At 36.1% G+C, this 26,423-nt stretch overlaps 1 protein-coding gene across 5 annotated transcripts in view; it reads right to left on the minus strand.

The window, feature by feature from the left end:
* taok3a (TAO kinase 3a) overlaps nucleotides 1-26,423 on the minus strand; it is a 71,905-nt gene that overhangs the window by 14,711 nt on the left and 30,771 nt on the right. For 4 of the 5 annotated variants that reach the window (XM_032578269.1, XM_032578270.1, XM_032578271.1 and 1 more), the window contains exons 3-14: nucleotides 19,335-19,574; nucleotides 15,861-15,932; nucleotides 15,189-15,290; nucleotides 14,901-14,946; nucleotides 13,689-13,785; nucleotides 12,832-12,945; nucleotides 11,866-11,957; nucleotides 11,584-11,677; nucleotides 8,096-8,177; nucleotides 3,584-3,751; nucleotides 2,705-2,905; nucleotides 872-1,009 (exon numbers count right to left, since the gene is read on the minus strand). In XM_032578269.1, the coding sequence (XP_032434160.1) occupies nucleotides 872-1,009; nucleotides 2,705-2,905; nucleotides 3,584-3,751; nucleotides 8,096-8,177; nucleotides 11,584-11,677; nucleotides 11,866-11,957; nucleotides 12,832-12,945; nucleotides 13,689-13,785; nucleotides 14,901-14,946; nucleotides 15,189-15,290; nucleotides 15,861-15,932; nucleotides 19,335-19,469 (1,341 nt within the window). In that variant the 5' untranslated portion in view covers nucleotides 19,470-19,574. The remainder of the gene's footprint in view (nucleotides 1-871; nucleotides 1,010-2,704; nucleotides 2,906-3,583; nucleotides 3,752-8,095; nucleotides 8,178-11,583; nucleotides 11,678-11,865; nucleotides 11,958-12,831; nucleotides 12,946-13,688; nucleotides 13,786-14,900; nucleotides 14,947-15,188; nucleotides 15,291-15,860; nucleotides 15,933-19,334; nucleotides 19,575-26,423) is intronic. The other variant, XM_032578273.1, reaches the window with a different exon arrangement.

Here is a 26,423-nt window from a genome sequence, read left to right on the forward strand (position 1 = left end):
CAAACAACACAATCAGTGCTTGGCCCAGGTCTGTTGTTGGCTTGTGGACTTTGGTCAAGGACAATCTGAGGACAGCGAACACACACGCTGCCTTATTTTTCCGTCAGATGTCTGATTTAAGACCGGACAGCAGAATTAAAACCAGTGGGTCAGGGATGGGGGAGTGCACACACTGTCACACATTTTCACACAACTATTACTATCTAGTTACTAGAGCTGGTTTCCATGACAACAGACAGGGAGGGTGAAGGAGAGAGAAAGAAAGAGGGACATAGAAGGAAAGAAAGAGAGCACTCCCCCCTCCTCACACACCTTAATAACAGAATATTGAGACACATCTGAGAATGATGCATTAACAAATGAAGGAGGGCAAGAAATGAGAAAAGTGGGGAGGGAGGTGATAATTTGAGGTGTTGCACAAGCAGAAAAAACAAAGCGAGCAGATAAAGAAAGACGCTAAACGCGTGGAAGGAAAAAAGCATTCAAAGAAAAACCGATGGCTGAAAACAGAGCTATGACCCGATCGGCTGCTTAAACATAAGATTGTTCAAGCATGTGTGGAGAAGTCACACCCAGACGCAGCTGTTCGCTCCGCACATCCACAGACAGGTCTTAACAGAGACAAACAAAAGAATGCCCCTCTGTGCCTTGCTATGCAGCTGCATACGTACAACACTCTGAAATTTTGTCTTGTGCCAGGAGAAAAAAGTCCCATTTATGTTTTTGTTTTCAAAGTAACCCAGCGTTCAAGGTGAACCCTCTAGAAATGATTGATTCTTAAACCCTGAAGCAAATGGAAAACTTTTGTGGAATCTCAGAAAAGAAAAGATAGAAAACATCTAAAAGGTGGAAGATTTTGATTTCTTCTTACAAGTGAAGCAGACTTGATGGTGGCAAAGCCGGCTCTGTTTTTATAGTTGGAGGCCTGGCTGCTTTTGTCAGAGGAGGCATGCATTGGCTCTGGCCGGTGATCTCTGTGGATCCCATCATCCCAGTTATATTGATGGTCCTGTGAAAAAGCACAAAAACAAAATGAGACAGATTGCTTTCATCAGCGCCAACTGCACCCAGAACTCAAAAACAGTGCTATCGCAGTATCTTGCAACATTTTCTTCCTTTTTTTGTCTAGGTGCAGACACTAAGGAGAACCTCCACTGAAAACACATAATCTCTGCTTCCACAGCTGGAAACATGCAATATTTAATGTCAGCAATTAAGATTTTCATATTTCTTGCATTTCATTTTTATCAATTATTTTTATGTGTAAATGTAAAACATAAACATGCACAACAATCTAAATAAAAATAAACATCTCAAATTGGTCGTTTCAAGCCGTTGTACCAAAATTGTGGAAATCTCTCCAGTTGATTTTACACTGTGTCGATTCCTTTGCTTAATTTAAAACCGCAGCTAAAAACCTATTTATACAGAAAGGATTTTTCTTCACTTTGATGCTATGTTTGATATGCATTTCCTATGTGTTTTATGAAGCATATTTGTGATTTTATTTGTGTTATACAAACTAAATTTTACTTACTTGTTTGTAAACTTCTGTGCTCTTTATGAGTTTTCTATTGATTTGCATTGAGCAGTTATAAAAATGTTTATTAATTGCCAATATAATAGTCTAACAAACAACAACATTAGGAGTTTCACATGATATACATATTATCATGTAACTCCTCCAAGAGTTACAGCTGTGAAAAAAACTTGGAACAAATAAAACAAGAGTAAAAGGTAAAAATCGCCTTGATTAAGCACTGGTAATAGCTTTATATTTTAAAGTAAAAACGCATGCAGTTGGATAAATTCAAATGTGTGATGTAAACAGATTAAATCCCTGCTGATTTCAATCAAACAACTTCTACATTTCAAAAGGAATCTTCGCCTAAGCTAACTTGAGTAAAGCCTTATGAAACACGGTGAAATATTAACACCCCCGCTTTTTAAACTCGGTTTCACAGGGCCTGGGGACCATGGAACGGAGTCATGTGAGGAGCGAACTTCATCAACATCTGAAAAACAATGTGTGTCACTTTTAAGTCTGCTCTGTTCAGCCCCCTGAACTTACAACAACACGCTGGCTGTCTGCCCGTTAAGTGACAACCTTATTCATGTACCGTCTCACCACAAAAGAGAAACTGATGGAGGAGAGTGACAGAAGTGACAGCCCTCTGCTTGGTGCTTTTTAAAAAACAGTGTGTATTCATTAAGAATGGCTGACATTGTGTTGACCTGTGTGAACTCTGGTAGCGTGCAAAAAGACGGCTGAATGGGGGTTAAAGCAGTGGATGTGTAGCTTACTGGAATGCACAGGCTTTGTTCTCTGAGTGTTAATGATGTCAGCGATGAAGTTGAAGAAATTGTAAACAGTGACTGTGTGTCGATGGTTGCCATGGTTTTGGGGGGAGGGGACTATGCATACTTGTGAAAAGAAGTCAGAAACTAGAGGATGTAGAGCATCATTTCCTCTTTAATAAAAAAAGTGTAAAGTTGTCATCTCAGAACTAACATTTTTCATTTCAAACATTGATAATTGTGCTCTTTATTGCACTATATTATGAGAAACAAACTACTTGTGGTCAAGTTAATGTTCTGCGTCTTTATGGTGACACACTACTATCATGTCTTCAGCGGTTTTGAGAATTTTTCTTTTCTAGTCCCAAACACTCAGAGACATCCCCTCTTCAGCCTTGACCTTTACCTTTTTGGTGTGTGCAGAGGACTCCAGCGTGCTGCTGTAGTCCTGGGGGTGCATCATGGTCATGTCGGAGCAGCCGTCGTCCAGCACCTCCTGGATGCTGTTGACGCTGCTGCTCTGGCTACCGGTGCTGACGGAGGTGCTGGGGATGGAGTGGTTGCTGCCCAGACTGTTCATCTTGCAGCTTGGTGCCTCGCTGTCCTGCTGGGACCACAAATGTTCAGAAACACACGCGTGCCCACCCCGACGATGAGTGACATTGCTAAACCACGTTAATATTGACCCATTTAACCACTTTGTATGTTAAATAAATTAAGTTTCACAGGTTTCTTTTCCTATTTTCTTATTCAGATTAGAAGTCAATGAAGTATGCAAATCATAGACAAAGATAATAAACTTCTATAGCTGCTTTGCAATAACAGGAAAAGTCCCAAAATATCTTTGAAGTAAAAAAAAGTGTTCTAATTCCATTTAATTCTCATTTAAAACATAGACTAAGATATTTCCTGAATGCCTCAATTAGCACAATCAAAAAATGTAAACTTAAAAAAAGGAATGTAAAAAAATTAAAATATTTTAGTTTGAAACAGTTTTAGGCAAGTTATGAAATCCAACTTTCATAACTTTCATAACATCAAAGATGTTATTGATCTCTTTATTATCCACTTCTGACCTTTTCTTTGTGTAGTTTCCACAAAGAGATTTGCTAATTTAAGAGATTATAAACTCAACTGAATAATTTGTGTAACTCAGACTAAATACAGACACACACAAAATGTTTTGTGAGTAAAAGTAAAGTTATTTTTGTATAAATATTCTGTACTCTGATTGTATTTCAGTCACACTGCATTATTTCCTCAAATTTGATTCAGTTCTCCTCACCTCCTCCTCTTCTTGGCTTTCTCCCAAGGGCCCGTTGTGTTTCTCCTGATAGAGAATCTTCTTCATCTTGCGGTACTGCAAGTTGTCCAGCTCCCGCACTGCATCCTTGGTCCTCTGGATGAGGTCAATGAGAATGCGCGGCGAGCGTTCCCGGCGCACAAACTCATGCTGAGCGAGGCGAACAAAAGTGGGAGAGCAGGAGTTAGTAAGTGAATTACTTGAACCGGACATCAACTTTGGTCTTTAGATCTTCTCTCTTTAAACGTCTGAATAGTTTTGAATTGCTTGAATTAGTCCTCTAGATTTCAAACTTTGCAAGTGTGCTGGACTGGCCAACAAACTTGCCTGTCTATTTCTACATTTAGTTGATTTATAGGTCAACTAAAAAACTACAAATCCATTTATTGGAAAATATTTAGTGAGAAATATACACACACATATACTGTATATATTTCTTATTTATAAGCAATAATATGAAACAAACATCTGAAATGCATCACTATGTGAAGTTTTTCAAATGTTTCAGTATAAATGTTATATTTCTAATGTATTTGTTAGAAAAATTATCCTCCTGTTCATTTACTCATGAGTTTATTTTACAAGTTATGTTTTCATATTATTCTTTTCATATTATTCTTTTTATATTATTACTCTCATATTATTCTTCTTTTTATATTTACTTAACTTTTCTTTCTTTTGTAGTATATTATTAACTTTGTTTAGGATGTTTGCTTGGAAGCTAAAAACGTTAAACATTCATGTGTTATTAGTTCCATCTGTAACTGATTAGTTGTGGTCAGCCACATGCCCTTATAAGGGCATGTCCATAGGAGGTTTCAGAATGTAAAGACGGTTGGTCAATTCTCTGTGTGACTGTGTGAAGAGAAGCCCAACCTCCTTTTTCTATACAATAAAGAGAAATGCAAAGAAAGATCTGGCAGAATTGAGTCCAGACAGTGTTTGACAGCGATTCGTCGCGTCTGTTCTCAATTCTCCTATTCTGCAGAAAAGAAATCAAAAGAAACCTAATCTCTGTCTCTGGCTGATTCTTTGCAGGTTATGACAAAATAAACCTATCAGTATTAATGTCTACCTGTGTATACTGTGTATATAGCAGCATAACCTTAAAACTTGTAGATAAATACTTTAAAAAAACCCAAAATAAAAAACCTTAGTTTTAAGGCTTTGGGAGAGCATGTCAAAGTGCATGTAAGATTATAACTTGCATCACTTTATTCTCTAGTTCAAGGCGATGTACAAGTGTTTCTATCACTAGAGGGCGCCTGTAGGTTGTTTATCTTGGGAGTCTCAGCACCCCATACCACTACCTCTATTATATGAAATCCTAATATTTCCCTATACATTGATTTTCATAAACACTCTTAAGCCTTTTTACTTCAACTAAACTCTAAAATAATTTTGCCTTGCAGACAAGTTAATGACAACTGGTGAATTATATCAAGTAAAACAGAAGTTGAATATCAAGCTGAGAAAGCTTTCGATTATAATTGTTTTTTTGTTGTTGTTCTTTTTGTTTGTTGTTTTTTTTAAGAAATTACAATCCAAAAGGTAAATAATTCTGAAATATTATGAGTTAGATAGTTTTGAATTTTGCTTATAAATGGTATATTTCTCACAACAGTTGTGCACGCTAATAAATATACAAGTTCTCAAAATATCTTCTTAGTTAATAAAAATTGATTTTCTTTAATGTTTAAATTTTTTTAAAATGTAGTTTTCACAAATTTGAGGTCACATTAACAAGCTGTTTATGCAAAAACTAATCGAGGTGTAATGTGCTGCAAGTTGGGATGTTTTGCATGTATATGATTATTACGTGCATCTCCAGCTATTGATTGGTAGATGGATGAATGAGAAAGAGGATTTGAGATTTTATTTTTCTGTAGCACTATTTTTAGCACTTCACATTACAGTAACCAAAAAACAAGAACAAAAAAAGGAAAGAATTTCTACCTCCAACACATCCTCCCACCACATCACATATTCACAGATTCACACACTGAGTCACTGTCATTCATAAAATATTGAAAGCTTTAATGGATGAATTGTATGCAATATACGCTACCAAAAAGAGTACAATTTTAGATCTATTTGTAGCCTTTCTTCTCCTTCTGTACACCCTCCTCTCCATGTGACAGATGCTGGTGTAATGGATTAGCCAGGACACAAGGGAGTGACATCACACTCTGAAAATAGCGATGTGTGATTGTCCCGTTTTTTGATGGACCTACAGTAGATCAAAATGTGGGTGGTTGGCCGACCCTGAACAGCTAAGACTCCTAACGATCATCACCAAAGAGTTCATGTGAGAAAATGTGACAGCCCTCCTACAGCTCCTTCTCCAAATATAAAGGGGCTTGCTGTAAAGTGCCATCCTTAAAGATTTACCATGTTGAGCATCACATATTTATGAGGATAAAAGCATTCCAACTCTTTAGCTTTTTGATGCATCGTACTGGTTGACCAGTAGTCATTTTAGTTTAAAAGAAATTATTTCTGAGTAATGTGAATGAACCTTTAGTGCCAAAACACAGGTCTCAACCCAGTGCTAAGGGTAATAGCTGTACAGCTTACCAGTTAATGCATTTTTCGTCAACACAAAATGTTAAAATGTTTTAAGTTGGACTTTGTATTTTTTTTCCTCTCTCTTTGATAAGGACAGGTTTGCTATGCTAAGCTATATCAGGTAAAAGGTTCATTTAATGCTCAGCTACTATGTACATACATAAAACATATGTAAAGATGTTATCTCAATTTTTAATGTATTGATTTGACAATATTTTATGGAAAAGATTGTAAATACAACCGAAAATATTGTATTTCCTTCTAACAGAGGGATAGTGAGTAATATTTCCTAATTTATAATATTAATATCACTTGTAATAAGGAACATAGGGAGAGAATGCAATTAATCTGAAGCCAGAACATGTAGACCTAAAAGGCATGAGACTTCTGACCTGATTTTTCCTTTTAAAGAGCTTGGAGGAGAATATACCAACGCATGAGTGTACTGTTAGAAGAACAGCTTGCACATTAATGTCTGAGAAGACAAAATATGTTATTAATAACTAAATAATACCTCACTCCTGTATTATTTTCCACTAAACCAAGCTGAAACAAAATCCATAAGATAATTCCTTAATGTTTTGATTTGCAATTAGGATTTAGTTAGGGATATGAGGAAGAGTAAAGTAGTATCTAATAGGGTTAAGGTTTTGACAACAGTTCACAGCTCCTGATGTGACTGCTGCATAACCTCACACCATTCCTTCACCATCTGAAGCGATGGAGGTGTCGTAAGTCTGGGTACGGCTCTGTGTGGCTGAGCATGATCATCAAGAACATAAAGCTCTTAGCGGCCCAATAGGATTACCTGTTGGTCGCACAAACAAGATAAAGTCTGCAACACGAAAACTCAACCAACCTTCATGATTTACCCAAAGATAGGCTCACTGTGATAACACCTAATAAATAGAATAACCTGCAGATAAACTGTATGCTTTATGAAATATTTCCTTTCATGGACAGTTTAGGTCTCTTTCTGCACTCTTTTTCTTAGTGCATAATACTCAGTGCAATAACTTCACATTGAAACATTTGAACCAGGTAAGAAAATTACAACATGCTTTGTTTTGGATACAATTTCAAACTTTTGAATGAAAAATTATTATGCATCAATCTAGAAATCAATGAGATGGCACACAATCCTTAAGCTGCAACAAGGTGCTGAACATTGAGCTTATTTTGTTATTAGTCATACCTTAGTCCTTTAAATGTTAAGTCTATAAACACATACACATGTATATAAATAGGTTTTTTTTTTCTTACACGTCCTGATGAAAACGGTTCAATTTATTTATATACTGCCTATTCACAGCAATTTTTTTCTTTACAAAAAAAATGCAAAACACACAACCATATTTATACTTCTATCCAACTGAGGATTTTGTATTGACTTTCACTCATTTTAGTACCTGTCTAGTGTCTAGACATTTTCCCCAATCTTAACTATTACTAGTACTAACCAAAACTTAATTCACACCACATATCTAAACCTAACTAGTAGAACGCATTCCAATTGAGAAAACAGTGAGGATTTTCCACAAATGATCTCCCTTTGTTGGTGAAAATGGTTGTAATGGTCCTCTATATGTTTTATATAGAGGACCATTACACATACACACGCATAGGGTTCAAATAGTATGCAGTCATATCACAGGAATGTATAGATAGCAAAGACATAAACCTGCTCTGAAAGACATAACTGCAAGGCATAAAAGAGGAAGCAAAGCTGACAAAAAAGACGTAAAGAAATAACAAGCAACTCTCAGCAGGATGCCCTATTCCTGCACTTGAAGACATTGTGTGTGTGTGTGCTTGCGTATTGGGGAGCCGTGGGTGGATGGGAATGACTCATCCTCGAGGCTCAGGGACCGACTAAGGCAGGAAGTGAGGTCACAGTTGGCAGAGTAAGAGAGGAAGCCCACTCACTCGTAGCAGCTCCCCTGACGAGGGTCTGTCCTGAGGAATTTTCAGTAGGCAGAAGTCAACAAAGTTCCGGAAAGCATCCGACCTGCAAGGCAGGGATATAGGTCAATAATTCTCCTCACATCAAACATTAATAACTGGGAATATTAAACAAAAATAGCAATGACAATAAACAAATATGCTATTCACTTGGACAAGAAGAAATACATGAGCCATATATATATATATATTATATAAATATGTAGAGCAATGAAAATACAGGCCACTGGAGATGTGGAACTCTGATCTAAAAATATGCTTTAAAGCGCATTACAGAATAAAACATCATGGTAATGGGGTGTTGAGATAAAGTAGCCCCCGATGGCTGTGGAGATTTTAATGAAATTAATATGCAAATCCAGGGTCACAGGCGGGTCAGAACATGCACAAGCACTGCATTTCCAAACGCCTCGCCTCCCTTTACCTAAACTTGTAGCGCTTTTCCCATCTAAGGCCAACACAGGTCCACAAGTACACGTGTGATGTGCCAATGTGTGCACACAGTGTGGCCTTGTGTTTTGGTACAGAACACTATTGAGCTAATGTCTCTACTGGTTTTATCTGGCTGGATGTTGCTAATGCCCTGGGCAGCTGGAGCTCCTCCAAAAATACCACAAACCATGTGCAGTCCCACACAATCAGTCACTTCAGCACAGCGCTGGAAACCAAAACTAATTTTACAACAGGTGTTAACTGAGAATTCAGGAAAGAAAACTCTTTTTGAATCAAAATTTCATGAAAAGTAGATATTTAGTTAAACCTCGCCTTCAAGACAAAGATTACTTGCAGTTGCCCAAATTGGATAGTATTTGCAGAAAACATGAATAGATATTTATGTGTTGCTAAAATGCCTATTAAGCTGTTTATGCAGTGCCTTGCAAAAGTATTCAGACTCCCTTGAACTTTGTGTCATGTTTCTTCCACAAACCTCTACGTGTTTTACTCATTTGGATTCTTCTATCTTGAGTCAGTAATGAGCAGAACCACATTTTACTGCAGCAACACCTTCAAGTCTGTAGAGGTATGTCTCTGAAACGTTTACACATCCAGCTCAAACTAAGTGTGAGGGCATAAAGAGTGTCTTAACAGCAAATTTCTAGTCTTAAAACAGATTCTCAACTAGACATAGATTTTGACTGGGTCATTCTAACAATATGCTTTGTAGTGACTTAAGAGTTTAGATCGGTGATTCAACGTGCTCTGGGCCAAGCACATAGGCATTGTGTCTGAGCCAGGACTGAGCCAGTAAACCAGACATATTTTAATTACAATTTTTACTGTTTTTGTTTTTATATCACCATTGAAGTAAATAGTGTAACTTCTCCCGTTTTTAGCTTTTCCTTAATGTTTTCCAGCTCCATCTTGTTGCTTGTTGGATTGCGATATGAGTAAAGAGCAAATCTTCTGGGACGTGTGATTGATAGGAGCGGAGCAGGGTGGAGTTCCGTGCACATGAAATGAACTGTGTTTGGTGATTAGCTTCAGCACCAAACGTGCTTTCTTCCTCAACAGGTAAAACTATCTATTCCTCTAGGTAGACTACAATAAGTAGATAACATAAAAATATGTTGTGAATTCTCGTTTGGTTTTCTCTCTATGTAATGCAGGCTTATTAAATGCACAAGCACGACCATCAAGCAAATAATCCTGGCCCGGCCCAGCCTGAATTTCAAGTCGGGTTCAGGTTGGCTCGGGGAGTTTCCTCTTCTTTAACATGTCTATGTGTCCTTGGGAAAGGCTTTCAACCCAAAGTTTCCAACTGATATTGGTGCAGAAATGTGTGCATATTTGTAAGAGTGACTGGGTGAATTTGTTTATGGTTTATTAAACCACAAACATCTTTTGACGGCTTTATGTATAAAATGTTATCCTTCTAACACTTTTCAATAAAAGACAGATTAAGTAAATGACAAATAGCTAAATGTGAGAACATCTGACTGCAACTGGGTAAATGGGGTGAATTTATATACTATTTTTCCAGCCATACCAGCCACTCAAAGTACTTTACACACCAGACCCACATTCAGACATTTGCACTCACTAACACAGACACATTATGAGCCTTACCCAGGGGCACATTGATATGTGACAGAAGGCAGCTGAAATTAAGCCCACAACTTTAAGAATGCAAGATGCCTACTATTTCCACTGTGCCAGTGTCACCTAATGACAGAATGTGAGCTTAATGTAAAGCATTTTGAGTGATCAGCTTTGAAAAGAACTATATAGATGGAGTCCATTTAACATTTAATGCTCACTTTACCCAGCATGACACTTGGGTAGGTTTAAAGTTTTTCTATGCTTTCCAGATCTCAGATTTCGACTGATAGATGCTATCAAAAGCTTCATCCCTGAGCTATCTGCTGTGGTCCTTGGTTTTCACAATTCTTTATGTTCATTAATGTTTTCCAACAAGCCTCTGAGAACTCCATAAAATATTTTACGTCTTGTTTTTATTTGCATTTGTCCCCCAACTACAAATTAACATCTCTTAATTTCTTCATTAAGGCACACATTTTAACACCATTCAATCACTTATATTAGGGTACACCAAATGTATCTTAGTGACAAGAAACAATGTACAGAATGAACACACAAGGTTTCTTCATTTACGAGATGAATCAGGCATAAAAATGTCAAACAGTATGATAGCATCTGGTAGCACTGCAGGCTATAGCTAAAGAAAACAGAGCTTTTTCTCTCCGTGCTAGATGAGATGGGGTTGCACAGAGATAGCAAGAGGCTGTTTAAAAACTGTTGGTCTAAATTAAATCTCCAAGAAATAAATAAATAAAACAATTGATGTCTGGAAGGATTGTCCCAAGAGAATCTATTAACATTCACAGTCAGGAGCTGTGAGGTTCAAAGCTCCAGCAAAATGCATGAAGGGAGCCATTTTACTCAGTAAAACAGCAACTAATGTGTGCCTGGATGAACACTGTATTTAAACCAGACAAGAGAAAAGAAGTTAATTTAAACCACAGGAATATTTTTGAATAATCCAGACTGCTTTGTAATGATGTTGCCTTTTATTATAGCCCGGTGGTCAGGATGTAAATAAACAGAATTTTATTGGTCAGGGCCTCCTCCTTGCATTCAAAACAACTCGGAGAGTGACTTTGCACAAGGCTTGTCACAGGGCTCTAAAGCCACAGGGGAGTTTTAGCCTGACTGTGAAGTGCAAATAATGTTTTTCACTTTTGCTTTATGTTTCTGTTTCAGCTGGTCAAATGAGCTGATTGGTGGTATGATAGGGACATTTGAAAATATAGTTTTTTCCTTCATAGACAAAAATCTAGATGATAAACCTTTCCTTTTTTGTCATTTTACATGAGAACTGTTCGGTTCACTATCTGACCACATGCCATGTAATAGACACAGCAAACATGGTCAGATGAGTCCAAATAGAAAATATGTTTATGTTGGAATATGATGGAATTTCTAAAACTCACCACTCATTAGACTGCAGCGTGGGAGAGTCGTTCTGTGCGATGTGATATAAGGCACTCATGGCATTCATGTTGAACAAGGGAGGTTTACGCTCCGCTAAAACAGGAACAGATGGGAGAGTGAAAGACACATGGTTTTATTCTTGTGCCAAAGTTTTAAAAAGGACCAATCAGGATCACAAAGACTGAAAAACAAATGCAGATTTCGACTAATTGTTTTGCACATTAATTTATAATAATATAGTCAAAGCTTTTATTTAAACCACTTGGAAAGTATTTGCTTACCCAGTTCAATACAGGTGATCCCCAGCGACCAGATGTCCACTTTACCTTCATATTGGCCCTCATCCATGGCTAAAATCACTTCTGGGGCCATCCTGTGGACAGAGATAGGCACATGCAAACACCCCCACAGATACACACAGATACTCTATTAAGTACGAGGGGGAGAAAAATCCATGAAAATGTTATAATCTGCTAAGCTTCTCAAAGCTTTTTAAGACTCTGGTATGCTGTGATAGCAGCTCGGTTTTGGAAAGTGTTCCTATAAACGAGTGTGTCACAGTTTTTGTGCATAAGACAACTTGTCCAGCTGTTTCAAAGCTGATTTCACTTACAATCAAATATGAACAATGTGTGAATTTTTTTTTTATATTAATGTGGAAAATAGATTAACATATTTTAGTTTACAGTTATTATTACATGTAAAAAAAGATTCTCTGATTAATAACTTGAAATCCCATCTAGAGATTAAAAATGACAAAAACCGATAATGTGGTCTCAATTTACGGATTTATTTCTTTACAAGCTGGATCCATGGCGACAAGAATGTCAGACAATTTTTTATGATCAAGACAAAAATATATTCATATATATATATTTACTAAGCCGTACCAGCACCTGGAGTTTTATATTAAATTTTAAATCGGTTTTTAATATTAAAAACTATTTTTAGAAATTTAATTGTGACATTCCAGCTCATAAGAGAAATTAAAATGAAAAAAAGAGAAAGATTGTACCCATTATCTTCATTGGAAAATAATCAAAAAAGTTATTGTTAGTCTTATAAAATTAAAGTCCTTTTTAAATACAATCATGTTATATTCTCTATGTTGTGTTTTTCTCTTTCAAATGTTGTATTTGTGTTCGTGGTTAAAACTGCTTTTTCAGGAAAACATATTCTCATGAAGTATTATTTGACTTCTTAGAAAATTTTATTCTGTTGGGTTTTATTGTGTTGTGTATACTGACCAGTAAGGTGTTCCAACAAAGGAGTTGGCAGGTGAGGCAATGGAGGCAGAGCCAAAGTCAGCCAGTTTGACTTGACCCAGCTCAGTCAGCAGGATATTACCAGCTTTCACATCTCTGGGTGAGGTCATGGCATGAGGGAAGAGAGAAAAGGTGACATTATGTGGGTTAATCAAAAAAAGCAAACTAACAAAAAAAACAAGCCAGTTCCAGGTACAAATTTATTGACACCTTTCAGGGGAAAATATATATAAAAGCCATATGACAATATCTTTGAAGATTGCACAATGAATTAACCTGTTCATAAAAAATATATTTTATTTTGAGGACGTGAAAAGATTTGTGTTATAATGTGATAATTATCTATTGTAAGTACAGTGAATAACAAGAACCCATATTTGTACAAACATGGAAAAAGTTTTCACATTATAAAGTGATACAGTTGTATTTTGGTTAGCTGTGGTGACAGCTTTATATTTCCACAAAGGTGAGTCAGTAAAGATAAACATCCTTATTGCACTTGTTCCTGACATGCTCACTTACAGATACAATATTCATCTCAGTCTGATATCATCTGACTATAACAGTAATTAAAAGAGGCCATGTGACACAGACATAACTCCTGTCATAGGTTTCTGGCAAAAAGATAATATTACGGACAAGTTAAAGAAAATATTTACTTTACATCCTTCCTGTACTTTTTTGAGAATGATTGCAGACATGAGTGTTTTACGGTTTGATAACAAACCTTCACTTTGAGTGGAAAGACAGGAGTGTCATTACTAATCTTACATTATTGGACTTATTCACTGAAGGTTCCTAACGGAAAATGTATTAAGCAAGCAAGTTAACTGACTCACCTGTGAATCATATTATGGGAATGTAGGTAAGCCAGTCCTAGCAAGGCACCGTGGGTAATGGCAGCAATTTCCATCTCTTGCAGTGGTTTCTTATGAACTTCAGAGAAAATACAGAAATTAAAGTTAAACAAATCTAATGACATCACACAGAGAAAATGTTCCTTATGGGTGGTTAGTAAAAACAGCATGGTTATGTGCCAATGTAAAAAATTAATTTAATTTTGACTGAGAAGTTTTATGATGGCTAAAGACTACACTAAGGGAGACCAAATCTTTACTTGTTTGAAGATGGTTTGATTTGCAAAAAGACAAAGATCAAATAAACAACAAATAGCACAAATAAACAACAAAATCCTCCTGTTTGAACCCTCTGTTCTTGAACACAGGCTTGGGACAGTTACCAGCATGAAGTTTTTTAAAAGTTACGTCTTCAAATTCACTGAACCTTCAAATTACTTCATGTTTAGGGCCTAAAATCTTGGTGACCAGAGGTTTTTCTGGTTGCATGAAGCTTAGAGTAACACAGTGCTGCTTCCCCTATTGATGTGCTCTACACGCTCATAAATCTTTCAGTCTTTTACAAGACGCATTCAAGTGTTTGGAAAAAAAGACAGTTGCAAAAAACACGTAGTGTCATAATGTGGAAACTAACCGTAGCGGTTAGTGGAAATGAGCAGTGTGATCATAGTCAACAAACTATGATCAGAGTCTGTTAGAAAACTAAAAACAGGCTGAATACAAGAGCACATAGCCTGACTAAAAAACTTTCATCAGCTTGCTATCATAAGCATAGTTTGTGTTTAAATCTATAACTCTATAATAATGAGAGTTGATCTCAGAATCACAGTAACAAACTTACTTTTTTTTTTTAAAGGAAAAACTTTTGCAACAGGGTTAGATGTATTTAGTACATGGAAAACAAACCCAAATGTTTTTCTCCCATAGTGGTACAATCAGACAACCCTTCATTAATTTATGAAGACTAAGCAGAAACATAGAGCAACAATAGTGCTTTTTTACACACATAAGGCTTGTATTTGAAATTCAGCTGAACAGACAACAGCGTTGTTTACTCCACCAGCTTTCATTTTAGTTCTGTAATATCAATGTCGCCTTCTAAGTGACAGATCAGCAGAAGGTCCATTCAAAGCCACAATCACCCACTTCAATAAGGACACACGCATGAAAAGGTATGCAACTTCATATGCTTACCCTCTAATAAATCTGATGCGGAGCCCAGGCAATACTCCATCACCAGCTGAAACAGAAAAATAAACAAACAGCTCATATGGTTTTGCCACCTAGGATACAAAGCATTTAGTCAAATTTGTTTAAACTTTTGTTGCAAACCTATCATAGGCTTAAAACGTGTATTATTAACACTACATGCAGATAAAGAGTAATCTGAAGGAAAACACAATTTAAAGGATGTCTGGATAAATAAAGACAAAAGCAACAGAAAGACACAAAAAAGGAGTACTTGAAGAAGGGCCCACTAACCCAGGCAGTGTTGTCTTTCAAGTAGCAGCCTTTGTACTCAATGGTGTTTGGGTGTCGCAGCTGTCCCAAAAACTTAACTTCTTTAATGATGTCCTGCCACTTCTGCAAAAAAAAAAAAAAAAAAAAGTTTATTCACGCAAATATTAAGGTACATTTTCTATAAATTGATTGTGCTGCACCAGGACAAACAAAAATAAAGAATAAAGGTCTGGCTGGGGTTGAAAAGCTTCTGAAAACATCAGGCAACAGCTCTGAAACAATCCCATCATTATCATACATTTATAAAATAAGAAAGTTTCCAAAACCACTGAATAAGGGTTTAAGTTCAACTGGAGTGCAAGTTGTCATCACAAGCTGTAAATACGGGTTCCTAAACAGAACATGGAAAGAAAAAGTAGACACTTTCACTTTATTTAGTTCTTTCAAAGTAACTAACTGAAGCAGGAGGTATTTTATAACAGACAATTTATCATGTCATGTTCAATCAGAATACAGATTGGGAATCTTATGCAACTCCAAACTCTATGTCACAAAGAAAGGTTAGCTGATGTTTGTCATAAAATTTTCCCTTCAAACTTCAGCTTTTTGCAACATGTTAGAAAAAATAAAACCACTAAACTGCAGCAAAGCATTCGAAAGTTACATGTTTTGACTTTGTGAATATTTTCTTACTTCAGTGGTCTGTTTTCCATTATAGGACATCTTTTTGATGGCCACCACTTCATTGGAGTAGGAGTTACGGGCCTGAAAGGAAAAACGAGCAGATTACAGATTTGAGAGAAAACAAAGGAGTACAGGCAGCAAGATATCAGAGAACCTCTTGAATTTTTATTTATTTTTTGCTCGTCTTGGCATTTGTGTTGAACTACTTAACTTTCTGTGAAGACCCTAGAGTTTGCCATGGACAAAGCCATTGAAAATGCTACAGCTGTAAATAGTTATATCTATTCTTTTTACAACTGGCTTAGCAAATCTCTTTCTAGCTGCGTTTCTTCCTAGATGATGCCACTAACTGTGACCATAGCGTTGCTGGACTAGTTTTGTTGTGGTTTTGTGGATCTGCTTTATTTTCTCAAAGCCCAGCATACTAAGCCTCTTACTTCCTGTTAAACAGGAATTATTCCTTTCCACTATCACCACATGCGTTCTCAGGAAGTATTGTTGCAAAATCAGTAAGTTAATACAATCAGTGGGGCTGCCTAAAATACATAATTTTGTAACATCTAGCTTTATATGCCAAGTATGACTGGAATGTACAGTACAGACCAAAGGTTTGGACACAACTGTGTGTCCAAACTTTTGGTCTGTACTCAGTTCAGACCAAAAGTTTGGACACACCTTCTCATTGAATTCAATGAGAAAGTGTGTCCAAACTTTTGGTCTGTACTGTATGTAACGCAATTTGTCAAACTGACTGCTTCTTATGAGCTTGTTATGGATAATATAACAATATTTTAATTGTAAAAGCATGTAATAAACCTATATATAGCATATAATGATGTGAAGGAGTCATTTTATGATGCGAAGGAGTTAATAGTAGAAATAAATTTTAAAAAGGCAGCTAAATCTAAGCTGGTATGAATAAATTGGTTATATTCAAGACATTTTGAAGCCTAATATGGAGAATAAGAAATGTAAGATTTCTTAAAGACTGAAGAACACTGGTAAAAGTTTAAATCAATCATATTAATGTAAACATCAACTGTATACAGCTGGATATGCACAAGCATTAGATTAAAATTAGAGTAAAACCCTGGACATTAACTTTGTGTATTGGTGTGGGGAGTTACATAGGATGACCAGATAAATTTCATCCATAAAAAGTATCATAGAGCATACACAATATCAACTTTCTTCCACAAAATGATTCAGCAGAGTGTCTCATTTGAAAGTAAACAAATTTCCACTTGACAACAGCATCCTGCTTTGTAAATCAGGGAAACCTGCAGGTGCATGCCACATGGTTTCTCTGTAGCTACTGTAAAGTGTGTGAGCTGTCAGCCCAGATCAACATGACTACCTTAACCCTGTGGTGTTAAACTTGGAAGCATCTGGCCCAAGGGAGAGCTAAGTCTGAATCCCAATCTCAGCTTCAGTTCAGTAACAAATAAATCAGTCTTTTCTTGTGATTCAAATGATAGCGGATAACAGATACTTTCATCTGTTATGTTTTTTAAATGTCATCCCTACGATTGACCGTCAGTTTATGTATGCTCAAAAAATGATGTGAAACTGAAATGAAAGTTAATGTTTTCATAAAGGCTGTTATCCCAGAATGTAGGTAGAAGCTGTGGGGTTCAGTTAGTCATTAATAACTGTTTAATCTCCTCACTGTACACCCAAGTGGTCTGGATATAAAACCATTTTCCTCAATAATAGTTTATCTTTGATTCTATGCACAGAAAATATAGACATCCGTTGTCGTGGATGCATTTTCCTAAAAACAGAGAAAATGCACGTACATATAGGAACTTGTGCTTCCCCACTGTCATTAACCTACAGAAATCCCAGCACATTATTAGTGCTCCAGGTTTTCCAGCTGCCACACGGCTCCTATGTTTACAGATGGCCTGTATTTCATTCAGCTGTGGATTTTCAGCAAGGACATTATTTCCACAGGAGATTTATTTTAGAAACAGACTTTGATTTTAATATTAAAATCTCTTTGTCCTATGACTATGCAGATGCTAAAATATTAAAGAGAGAAGTTCTGATCTGTCTAAAATACAGATTAACATTATAATTATCTCTATTAAGGTTAATGAGTGGCTGCAAATAACTGCACATTTCTGTCTATAAATTACAGACATACCCTTTCTTTTGAAAAAAGGTTATCAGGATTTGTAGCAGGAAATACACACTTTGAAATAAAATAATAATTAAAAAAAAATATATAGAAGATCGATGTTTTATTTGAAGTAAACAATCTAGAGAGCTGTAAGAATGTAATGGTGCCCGACATGTTTCCTCTATTCAGGCTTAAATTCTTCAGATCATCACACAGCGAAGCTCTCAAACAGAAAATCCCAAAGCAAAATGGCTGGCCTTCAGTTTGTGACATTAACCACACCTGGACAAGACCCCAAAGCAGACCAGGCATAGTCAAAATTCTGGACCTAAGTCCAAATGAGTTGCTATAATATAACCGCACACAGACAGTTCAAGCTTGAAAAGTAGCTTAATTAAAGCAATTCTGCAAAGAAGAATACACGCAAGCATGAAAAATAAGAAATTACAGAAGAAATCTGTAGAATTGTAGCTGAGGTTGTACATCTCAATTTTGCTTAGTATTTGTTTCAAATTACTAACTGTTTCTGTTTCTTTTTACTATTGTTTACTGATCTGTGATAATTATGATTACTGACGATCACCTCAACTTTTTTTAAGCTGGAAGAAAGTTAAAGTGAACACAGCACTGGACATTATTTGTCTAACATTTGATGTATTGTGGTTATTTGTACATGTTTGCGACTGACAGTGGAAAGAAAAAGATGGCAAAGCCATAGCAGTAAAGAAAATGAAACCCCTTCATCGACTTCACTTATTCCATGTAAAGAGGACAGCTGTTTACCATACGGGGGGGCTAATCGCCCCAGCTCTACGTCTGAGGTTGAAGTGTGGGAAGGAGTGTGGAAAAAAGATCCGTAAGAGGAGAAGAAAGAGCGAAGATGCAGCATTCTCTCATCTCGCCTCCATGCAGCTTTAAAATCAAAGGCCTGATGAGTAGTTAGTGAAGATTAAAATTAAAGGCAGCATAGAATGTGCTGAGAGGGGATGATTTTACACCTTAAGAGTCATTACAGATTAATTAAATCGATATATTAACAATAAATAAGACTAACTAAACTAGATATTTTAACGGTATAACTATGAATTAATGCTCCATCATGTGGTAAAGAGTTTAAACCTAGTTGTATATTACGCTAAGCTTTAAAAAGTTATATCAGCAGCCTATTATTTTTAAACTGCATTATTGCCAAAACTTTAAGCTACAAAACTCTCAAGGTTTTTTAGATAGACAACAGGGATTAAATCAGAAACATTAAGAAGCAACATTTCCATTTATACTGGCATTTGATCAGTTAAGAACTTAAACAAATGTTTCATTTCTTGTATTCGCTGATAAACTTTTAGGTCAGCACTCACAAAGTAGACAGCTCCAAAGCTGCCATGCCCGATTTCATGTAGGTCACAGAAGACCTCCTCCGGGTCATCTTTGAAGAAGAGGTCGGCCAGCTCGGGATCCTTCGGCACTCCTTTCCGTGTGGATGACGGCATCATGGGCTGGACATGGGCTAGGCGCCGGTGACCACAATCGCATACACACTGCCGCTGCTGCTACCACCACCAGATGTCCACGACGGGCCCGGCATTGGCCAGCTAGACCTGGGAACACAGTTCAAAACAACGTCATCAACTTTTCATGTTTTCATTATTCCATGCAAGTTTTGGGGAAAAAAATGTTAAACTCAACAAATGTCTCGGTTCCTTTAATATGCCTGTATGTGTCTGTACATTAAGTGTTTTTATTAGTGACTCCAGGCAGTTGGTAGGTGATTTTAAAAAAGGAGACATTCATGATGATGAAGCTTTGTGGTGCTGCACAGACATACACACAAACACGCACAAGCTTGACAGCTGAAGTTGAGTCACGGATTCATCACATCCGCACATGCACAGTGTGTAACAGTTGTACATGTGCATGCATTCGCTTACAGCAACACAGAGAGTTGCGTTTTACAAGGCTGCAGCCAGGCCGTCAAGCGTGTATGCGTCCTGGACAAACTGCTCCAGTTAGCTCCACTGCACATGCAACACACACATGTGCGCAGTCGCACGACATCTCTGATTCCAGTCTCTCTCGTTCTTTTTCTGTCTACCATGAAATCTTTCTGCACATCAGCCAGATGCAGCAAGCAAATCTGGCTCCAAAGGATGGCCCCACACAGAGGAAGCTGACAAGACACACAGGCAAAGACACTAAGCATCAGCATCATACTAATCCTCTGGCCTTAAAGGGATATAAGCCATCACACTCATCCCAGAAATATCAGTCTTAAAGGCAAGGTTTGGTGCAGTCTGCCTCAGTGGCACCAGATGCACAAAGATGACCGTCCTGAGGTTCTGAATGGGAAAAAGTTTCTTTTAATCTGATTTTGTGGCCAATTTCCTATCACCGTTTTTGTGCAGCTCAACCTGCTGATACTAATTTCAGCTCATTTCTGTAATAAACAAAAAATGTTCAACTTGCTGTTGAATTAAATGCCCATGGTAAAACAATGATCTTCTCAAAAACAGCCCAAAGTTAGGGAGCTGTCTCTTTACGTCAATGAAAATGACAAAAGAAATTTATTAACACAACTTTTTTATAATCATTCAGTTATGGGATTTTAACAAATAAAACACATCTAAAAGAATTACAGCACATCTCTTTCACTCTTTTATAAGACAGGTTATGGGTAACATTAATGTCCTACTTAACATTAAAGAAGCTTTAATTTGATGATATGTTTAGACTGGAATGTCATTCTAAATAGCTTAAAGTTGTAAATTTTAAACTGTTTAGTTTATAGTTTAACTAAATAGTTTAACTAATTAAACTACTTAAATAGTTAAATATCTTTATCTTTGTAAAGGTATCAAATAATGATATCATCATTTAGTTTCAACATTTACAATTACTAAACAAGAGTTCTCAACAAATGTAATGTCAATTGCTGACATTAAATTTGTGTGTGTGTTTGCGAGCCAGAGCAGATGGAGTTACACAGCTCTGCAGTTAAACAGGCTTATTATTTCAAAATGAACAAAATGATAGATCCGACATGTAAACTTTCTTTAGCATTTTGACTCAACATGAGTTTACCACAATTAATGATTAGCATAGCTAACATCAATCTTTAAATATTCCCTGTAGAGTTATTAAGCTCCAACTTAGATTTCTAGCAGAAATCTAATAATCCAGAATGACCAAAGACAGATAGAATTCAACTGTTCCAAAATATAAGAATAGGAGCACATTTTTTGCAGTAGGTAGTACACTACCCAATGTATGCTAACATCTCACTCTTGAAATAAGAGTAAAAATAGCAACTTGCAGGAATGACTGACATTAAAATATTCTTACACTTTTTGTGATTTCCTTTGCTTAATTTTTTAACACCTCACTAATTCTGCATGTTCTTGCCCAAGTAAGTGACAGATTAGAGTAAAATAGTAAAGTTGTAAAGATATCAAAGAATGATGCCATCATTTAGTTTCAATATTTACAATTGGAACTTTTTAAAAATACTGTATTATTAGAAAAATAATAATTTTTTAATCATACAAAAGATGCTGAGAACCTTATGAAAACAGATTTCATTTCATCCTTACCATTTAGATGACGTGAAAATCCCATTGACAAGTTTACAAGTTACCAACATTAAAGGCAAATACAGATTTTATTTTTGTCTCACTAGCATCAGACTAAGCCCAGGATGAATGTTTGGTAAATTACAAAAAACTTTATACAATCAAGATCCTTGATAAAAAAAAAAATAAATAAATAAAGGCCTATCAAGCATCTTTAAAGGTTTGTGTGATTCAGGCACTTAAGAAATCTTATTTAGCAGACAAGAAAGTTGTAAACTACCCAACAGAGCTTTGATGTGTTCTCGGTGAATTAGTAAAAATAAAATATCCAAAAAGAGAAAAAAAAACTGCTTAAAGCTGGTAAAACAGTGACTGAAGAAATGTGAAAACCACAAACGTGGACCTTCCTTCAAGCAAAAAAGAACCACACTTCTATTTCTAATGCTTGCATCTTTTTCTGAATGGTATTTATTTCACAATGTGTACAAATGTATTGTCTATTTGCTGACCTGAGGAACGAAGCAATGTGTCCGTTTGTGTTACTCTGTATTTGTCTGTCTTCTGGTTGCATCAGCCCCTCTTCCTCTCATCTCTTCTTTTTGAGTTCTCAAGATAGTAACTGGCTCAACATCAATTTCAACTCTCTCCTCATGAAACACACACCCACTGCACAACTGAACACATGAATACACACAAATAGTAATTTCACAAATAGTGAAATTACTATTTGTGATCAATTTTTGTTCAGATTTCTTAACACAGAATGTAAAAATGTGAGGAAGTAATAAAACTAAAGAAAAAAAGTAAAGTTTGCTATAGACAGGCACACAACACAGAAGCAGCTTCATCACATTATGTGATCATTAGAAGCTGCATTCCACCTGCTAATGCTCCGTTCTACTGCCCTCTCCTTTCCTCTGATAAGTGATGCAACTTGGCAACAACAGGTTGTAACACAGGGGTCTTGGTAAAGCTCTTACAAGTCCAGTGAAGAATGTCGCTTTGTGTGTGTGCACGTGTCTGAATCTATGAAGAGTATTGTTCTAAAAGAGCTGATTAGGCAAACAGCTTAGGCAGATTAAATCTGTGCTCTGTGATTTATTTACTACATGTGTACTACTGCACAACTGTATGAACTGCCCACAAAATACCAGTGGGGATAGGCATTATTGTATTATCTCTATTGTCAGGATAAAGATTTCCCATGATCAAGATTGTACTATGACAATGGCAACCCCCTAAAAATTACAGTGTTGTGTGGAATCCATTTTATTATTTTATTCAGTGTCAAAGGGGAAGTAACATTTTCTAACAGTTTATTATGTTGGTGACTCTAGAGCAGTGGTGTCTTTTTGTCACGTGGGTCAAAATAGTCTAGTATAATAATATATAACACAAAAGTATTCACAAAAAAATAACATTTAATAAAATGTTTAAATTAAACAACTATATGATGATTTTTTTTTTAGCTACCCAACATTAAACTAAGAATGCAATACTTAAATCTTACAAATAAAGTAGTCAGAATCTTTGTAGGAAAGTTATGTGTAAATCATTGTGGGGTTTTGTACGTCTGCCATCTATAAGAAGAAGAAAAAAAATATTTTGGGCTTGACTGAAATAAATATAAAGAATTTTAGCTTATTCTCAGCAATGAGAACAAGATTTGAGTCAATCTTTTTAGGTTTTTTAAATCAAGTTTTATGCAAAAATGCAAACAGTGTGGCTATTAAAAGATGAAAGCTTTGTGTTGTACCTAACACTTTCCAATGTAACAAGATTTTAACTTGTTGGCAATAACTGTGCCCCAACTAAAAATAAAAAGTCCCCGCCTGCGTCATCCACCATTCTTAAATTGCAGTCAGGGGCCTCACAAAATTTGTGCCCAGGCACACTTAGGCACCCTTGCTCTAGAGTGACAGATGTGTAGCCAGAAACTGTGGATTTGTGGAATAAATACAAAAAAAACCCCATCAATAAAAGTTAAGTCCACATTACTCATCTTCATTTGGTTTGTATGTGCATGATTACTGCAGTCTCTGCAATGATGCATTACAGACGATGCAACATATAAACTTTAATCTGTAAAGAGGAGATTATAGAATTTATGCCAAAATGGCCTGATATTTTGCATATACCAAACACACATCCAAAACTGTATTTTTTTATGATGCAACTCAAAAATAATTCATGAACTTGATGCTCCTCTCAAACTTTAGATGAGTGAAAAAAAAAAATTTTCAACCGTTATGTTAAATGCATGCACAACATAAAAGGGCCAAAGATTAACTTCAGCCTCATTCCAGTAATTATACATGTATGCGTGTACATGAAAGCATCCATGTGTTAAATGTGGGTCAACATGCTCACATAAGAAATGCATAAACATGACCTAACATACAGATACTTCCTCCTTTCTAAGCCTCTTGTGCTTTACTAATTGATATGCCAGATTGTCATTAAAAGACCAGGTTTATTGTGGGCATTAACTGAAGTTTCTGTTTTTAGCTCTGGCATCCAAATCTCGTACTTTACACTTACAGCTTTCAGTTATATTGCTTCAAATACAGTATAAAGTAAGTCTCACAAAAGGTATTAATGGGTTTAGGTCAACTGATGAAATCAAAACCTTGTAAACGTAAACTTTTTTATGATGAAGTTGATTAAAAATAACCAACAATAACATTTAGATTTTATTTCCCACAAAAACAGGCTTTAAATTTCTCTTGACAGGGCTGCTTGCTGCAACTACATCAAGGATTTTGTAGTTTTCTCCAGGCATAATAATGTCTTAAGTTTTCAATGAATGAATAAAGGAAGGATTTGATTAAGAGTAAATAATACTTTTCAAACATTCAAAGTTAAAAGGTAAAAATGAATTCAATGTTGAATTTTGTAAATTCTGATCTATTGCTGCCAAATTTAGAATTAAACTAATAACCAGAAGCATTTATTTTGTTTTAAAATGCCTTTCATTGCAAGTAAAGTACATACAAGTTCCTAATTAGTAACACAATCACATACCGAAACAAAAAGGAGGAAACTATCTGATAACAATGTGTGCATTTGAATACATTGATAACTTGGATGCATAAAAGGCTTCTTTAAAACTCCATCTTATCCTGCTGGTCTCGGAGCTTCATCAGTTCTTTCATGTCTCTTTGCTAAGATTTCCCCTTTAATCTTCCTTTTTCTTAAACAAGAAAAAGAAAGTCTTTGATAAAGAAAATGTTTTTCTTCCTTCATCATTCATTTAATTCATTCCTCCTTCTGATGTTCTGTTTGACAGTGACTGTATGTGATCACAGAGTATTAATGCACATAGAAGCATGAACATTAATATCAACACATTTCAATGTACAGAGTGGAAAGAAATACATTAGCACAGATACAGCTGAGATATATAGAGAGAACACACAAGCATCCATATGTGTGTCTGTTGGTGTGTGCATGTGCACCCCCGCGCGCGTGTGTGTGTGGGTTTGCATGGCCAGGGGGTTTATCAGCTTAGGCCAACCCCCTCCCAGCTTTAGACACAAACAGGAATTAGACAGACTGTGGGAATTCTTACTGGGATTCAAATTGCCAGACCTAATCAGTAATGGTGGGGGAAAAGAACTGTGCTGATGAAGTTTATGAGACTTATGTGTGTCAAAGTGAAAGCATAAGAATTACGTAATAATCCAGCTCCCTTAACTCCTACCATGGCATTATAAAGAGCAAGCTTAGGACTTTAAGTTTTTTCTGTGTGTTGGTCGATGAGTGGTTGGATCAAACACACTCTTAATAATAATAATGTGCACTTTAATAATTCTGTATCATAAATACAGATAAAACATACTGTGAGCAGACAGAGCCTCTCATCTCAGAAGAAATCAAAGTCCTCAGAGTGCACTGCGTGTGTGTGTGACGTATGCTTGTGTATGAATGTGTGTGTCTTCTGCGTTACAGTAAGTGGGTCAGCCTCGTTACTGTATGAATAATAAAAAAAGTTTATTTTAAGCACAATACCAGCTTGCTAACGAAGAGGAAATTTAAACGCAGTACATGTGAAACAGCTGTTTCAGTATGAATTGTGAAGTTGGTGTATTCTGAGAATTTTCACAAATACAAACTATCTGACACGTGTGGAATTGGCACAGTCATTTTATTCAAATCTCATTGCTGTGCTGCGACAGCAGAAACTCAGTTATCTTTCTCGTGCTGTACAATATATCAAAATCAGTCATTGTTACAGTTTCTCTGTGTACAAAAGGGATTTCATTGGTGTAAAAAGAACTTTTAAAATGTAAAAATCAGATTTTTAGATGTTACCTAAGAAAACTCCCAAATTAGGATAACAGCAAGGAGGTTTTCCTCACATCAAATGTGATATGATGTAAGAGAAAGGATCATAAAATCATATTAAACCAAAAAGGAGACATGCTAGTGTTAGCACAGCACTAACTTAAAGTTCAACACATGGAGCATCAGCAGGAGCAAGAGAGTTTCACTGCAGTTTGACTGCAGCTGTATGTGGTGAGTCAGATATACATCCATTTAAGAAGTGATGCATGGTTTGGTTCATATGCAGCATTGATTGCAATGCCTTTAATAAAGGATGGGACTAGAACTTTGCAAATGCCTGAATCAAGGCACTTTTATGAATTTTATTATGTTGAAATAAAACCAATAAATAAGTATAACACAACCCTAGGCATATGAACCCTTACCAGAATTATCTTAGAAATGTATTGTATGTTACTTTTCTCTATGAAGTCAAAAGTTCAGCTCATGATAGCCTTTGTTATATCACCAACATTTTCAGAGGATAATTATTCAACTCTAGTACTATCTGACTTTGAATTAACAGGTCATCTGCTAAGAAAATAAACAATACAC

The sequence above is a fragment of the Xiphophorus hellerii genome, chromosome 12 (genome assembly GCF_003331165.1).
Source record: "Xiphophorus hellerii strain 12219 chromosome 12, Xiphophorus_hellerii-4.1, whole genome shotgun sequence".
Taxonomy (NCBI): domain Eukaryota; kingdom Metazoa; phylum Chordata; class Actinopteri; order Cyprinodontiformes; family Poeciliidae; genus Xiphophorus; species Xiphophorus hellerii.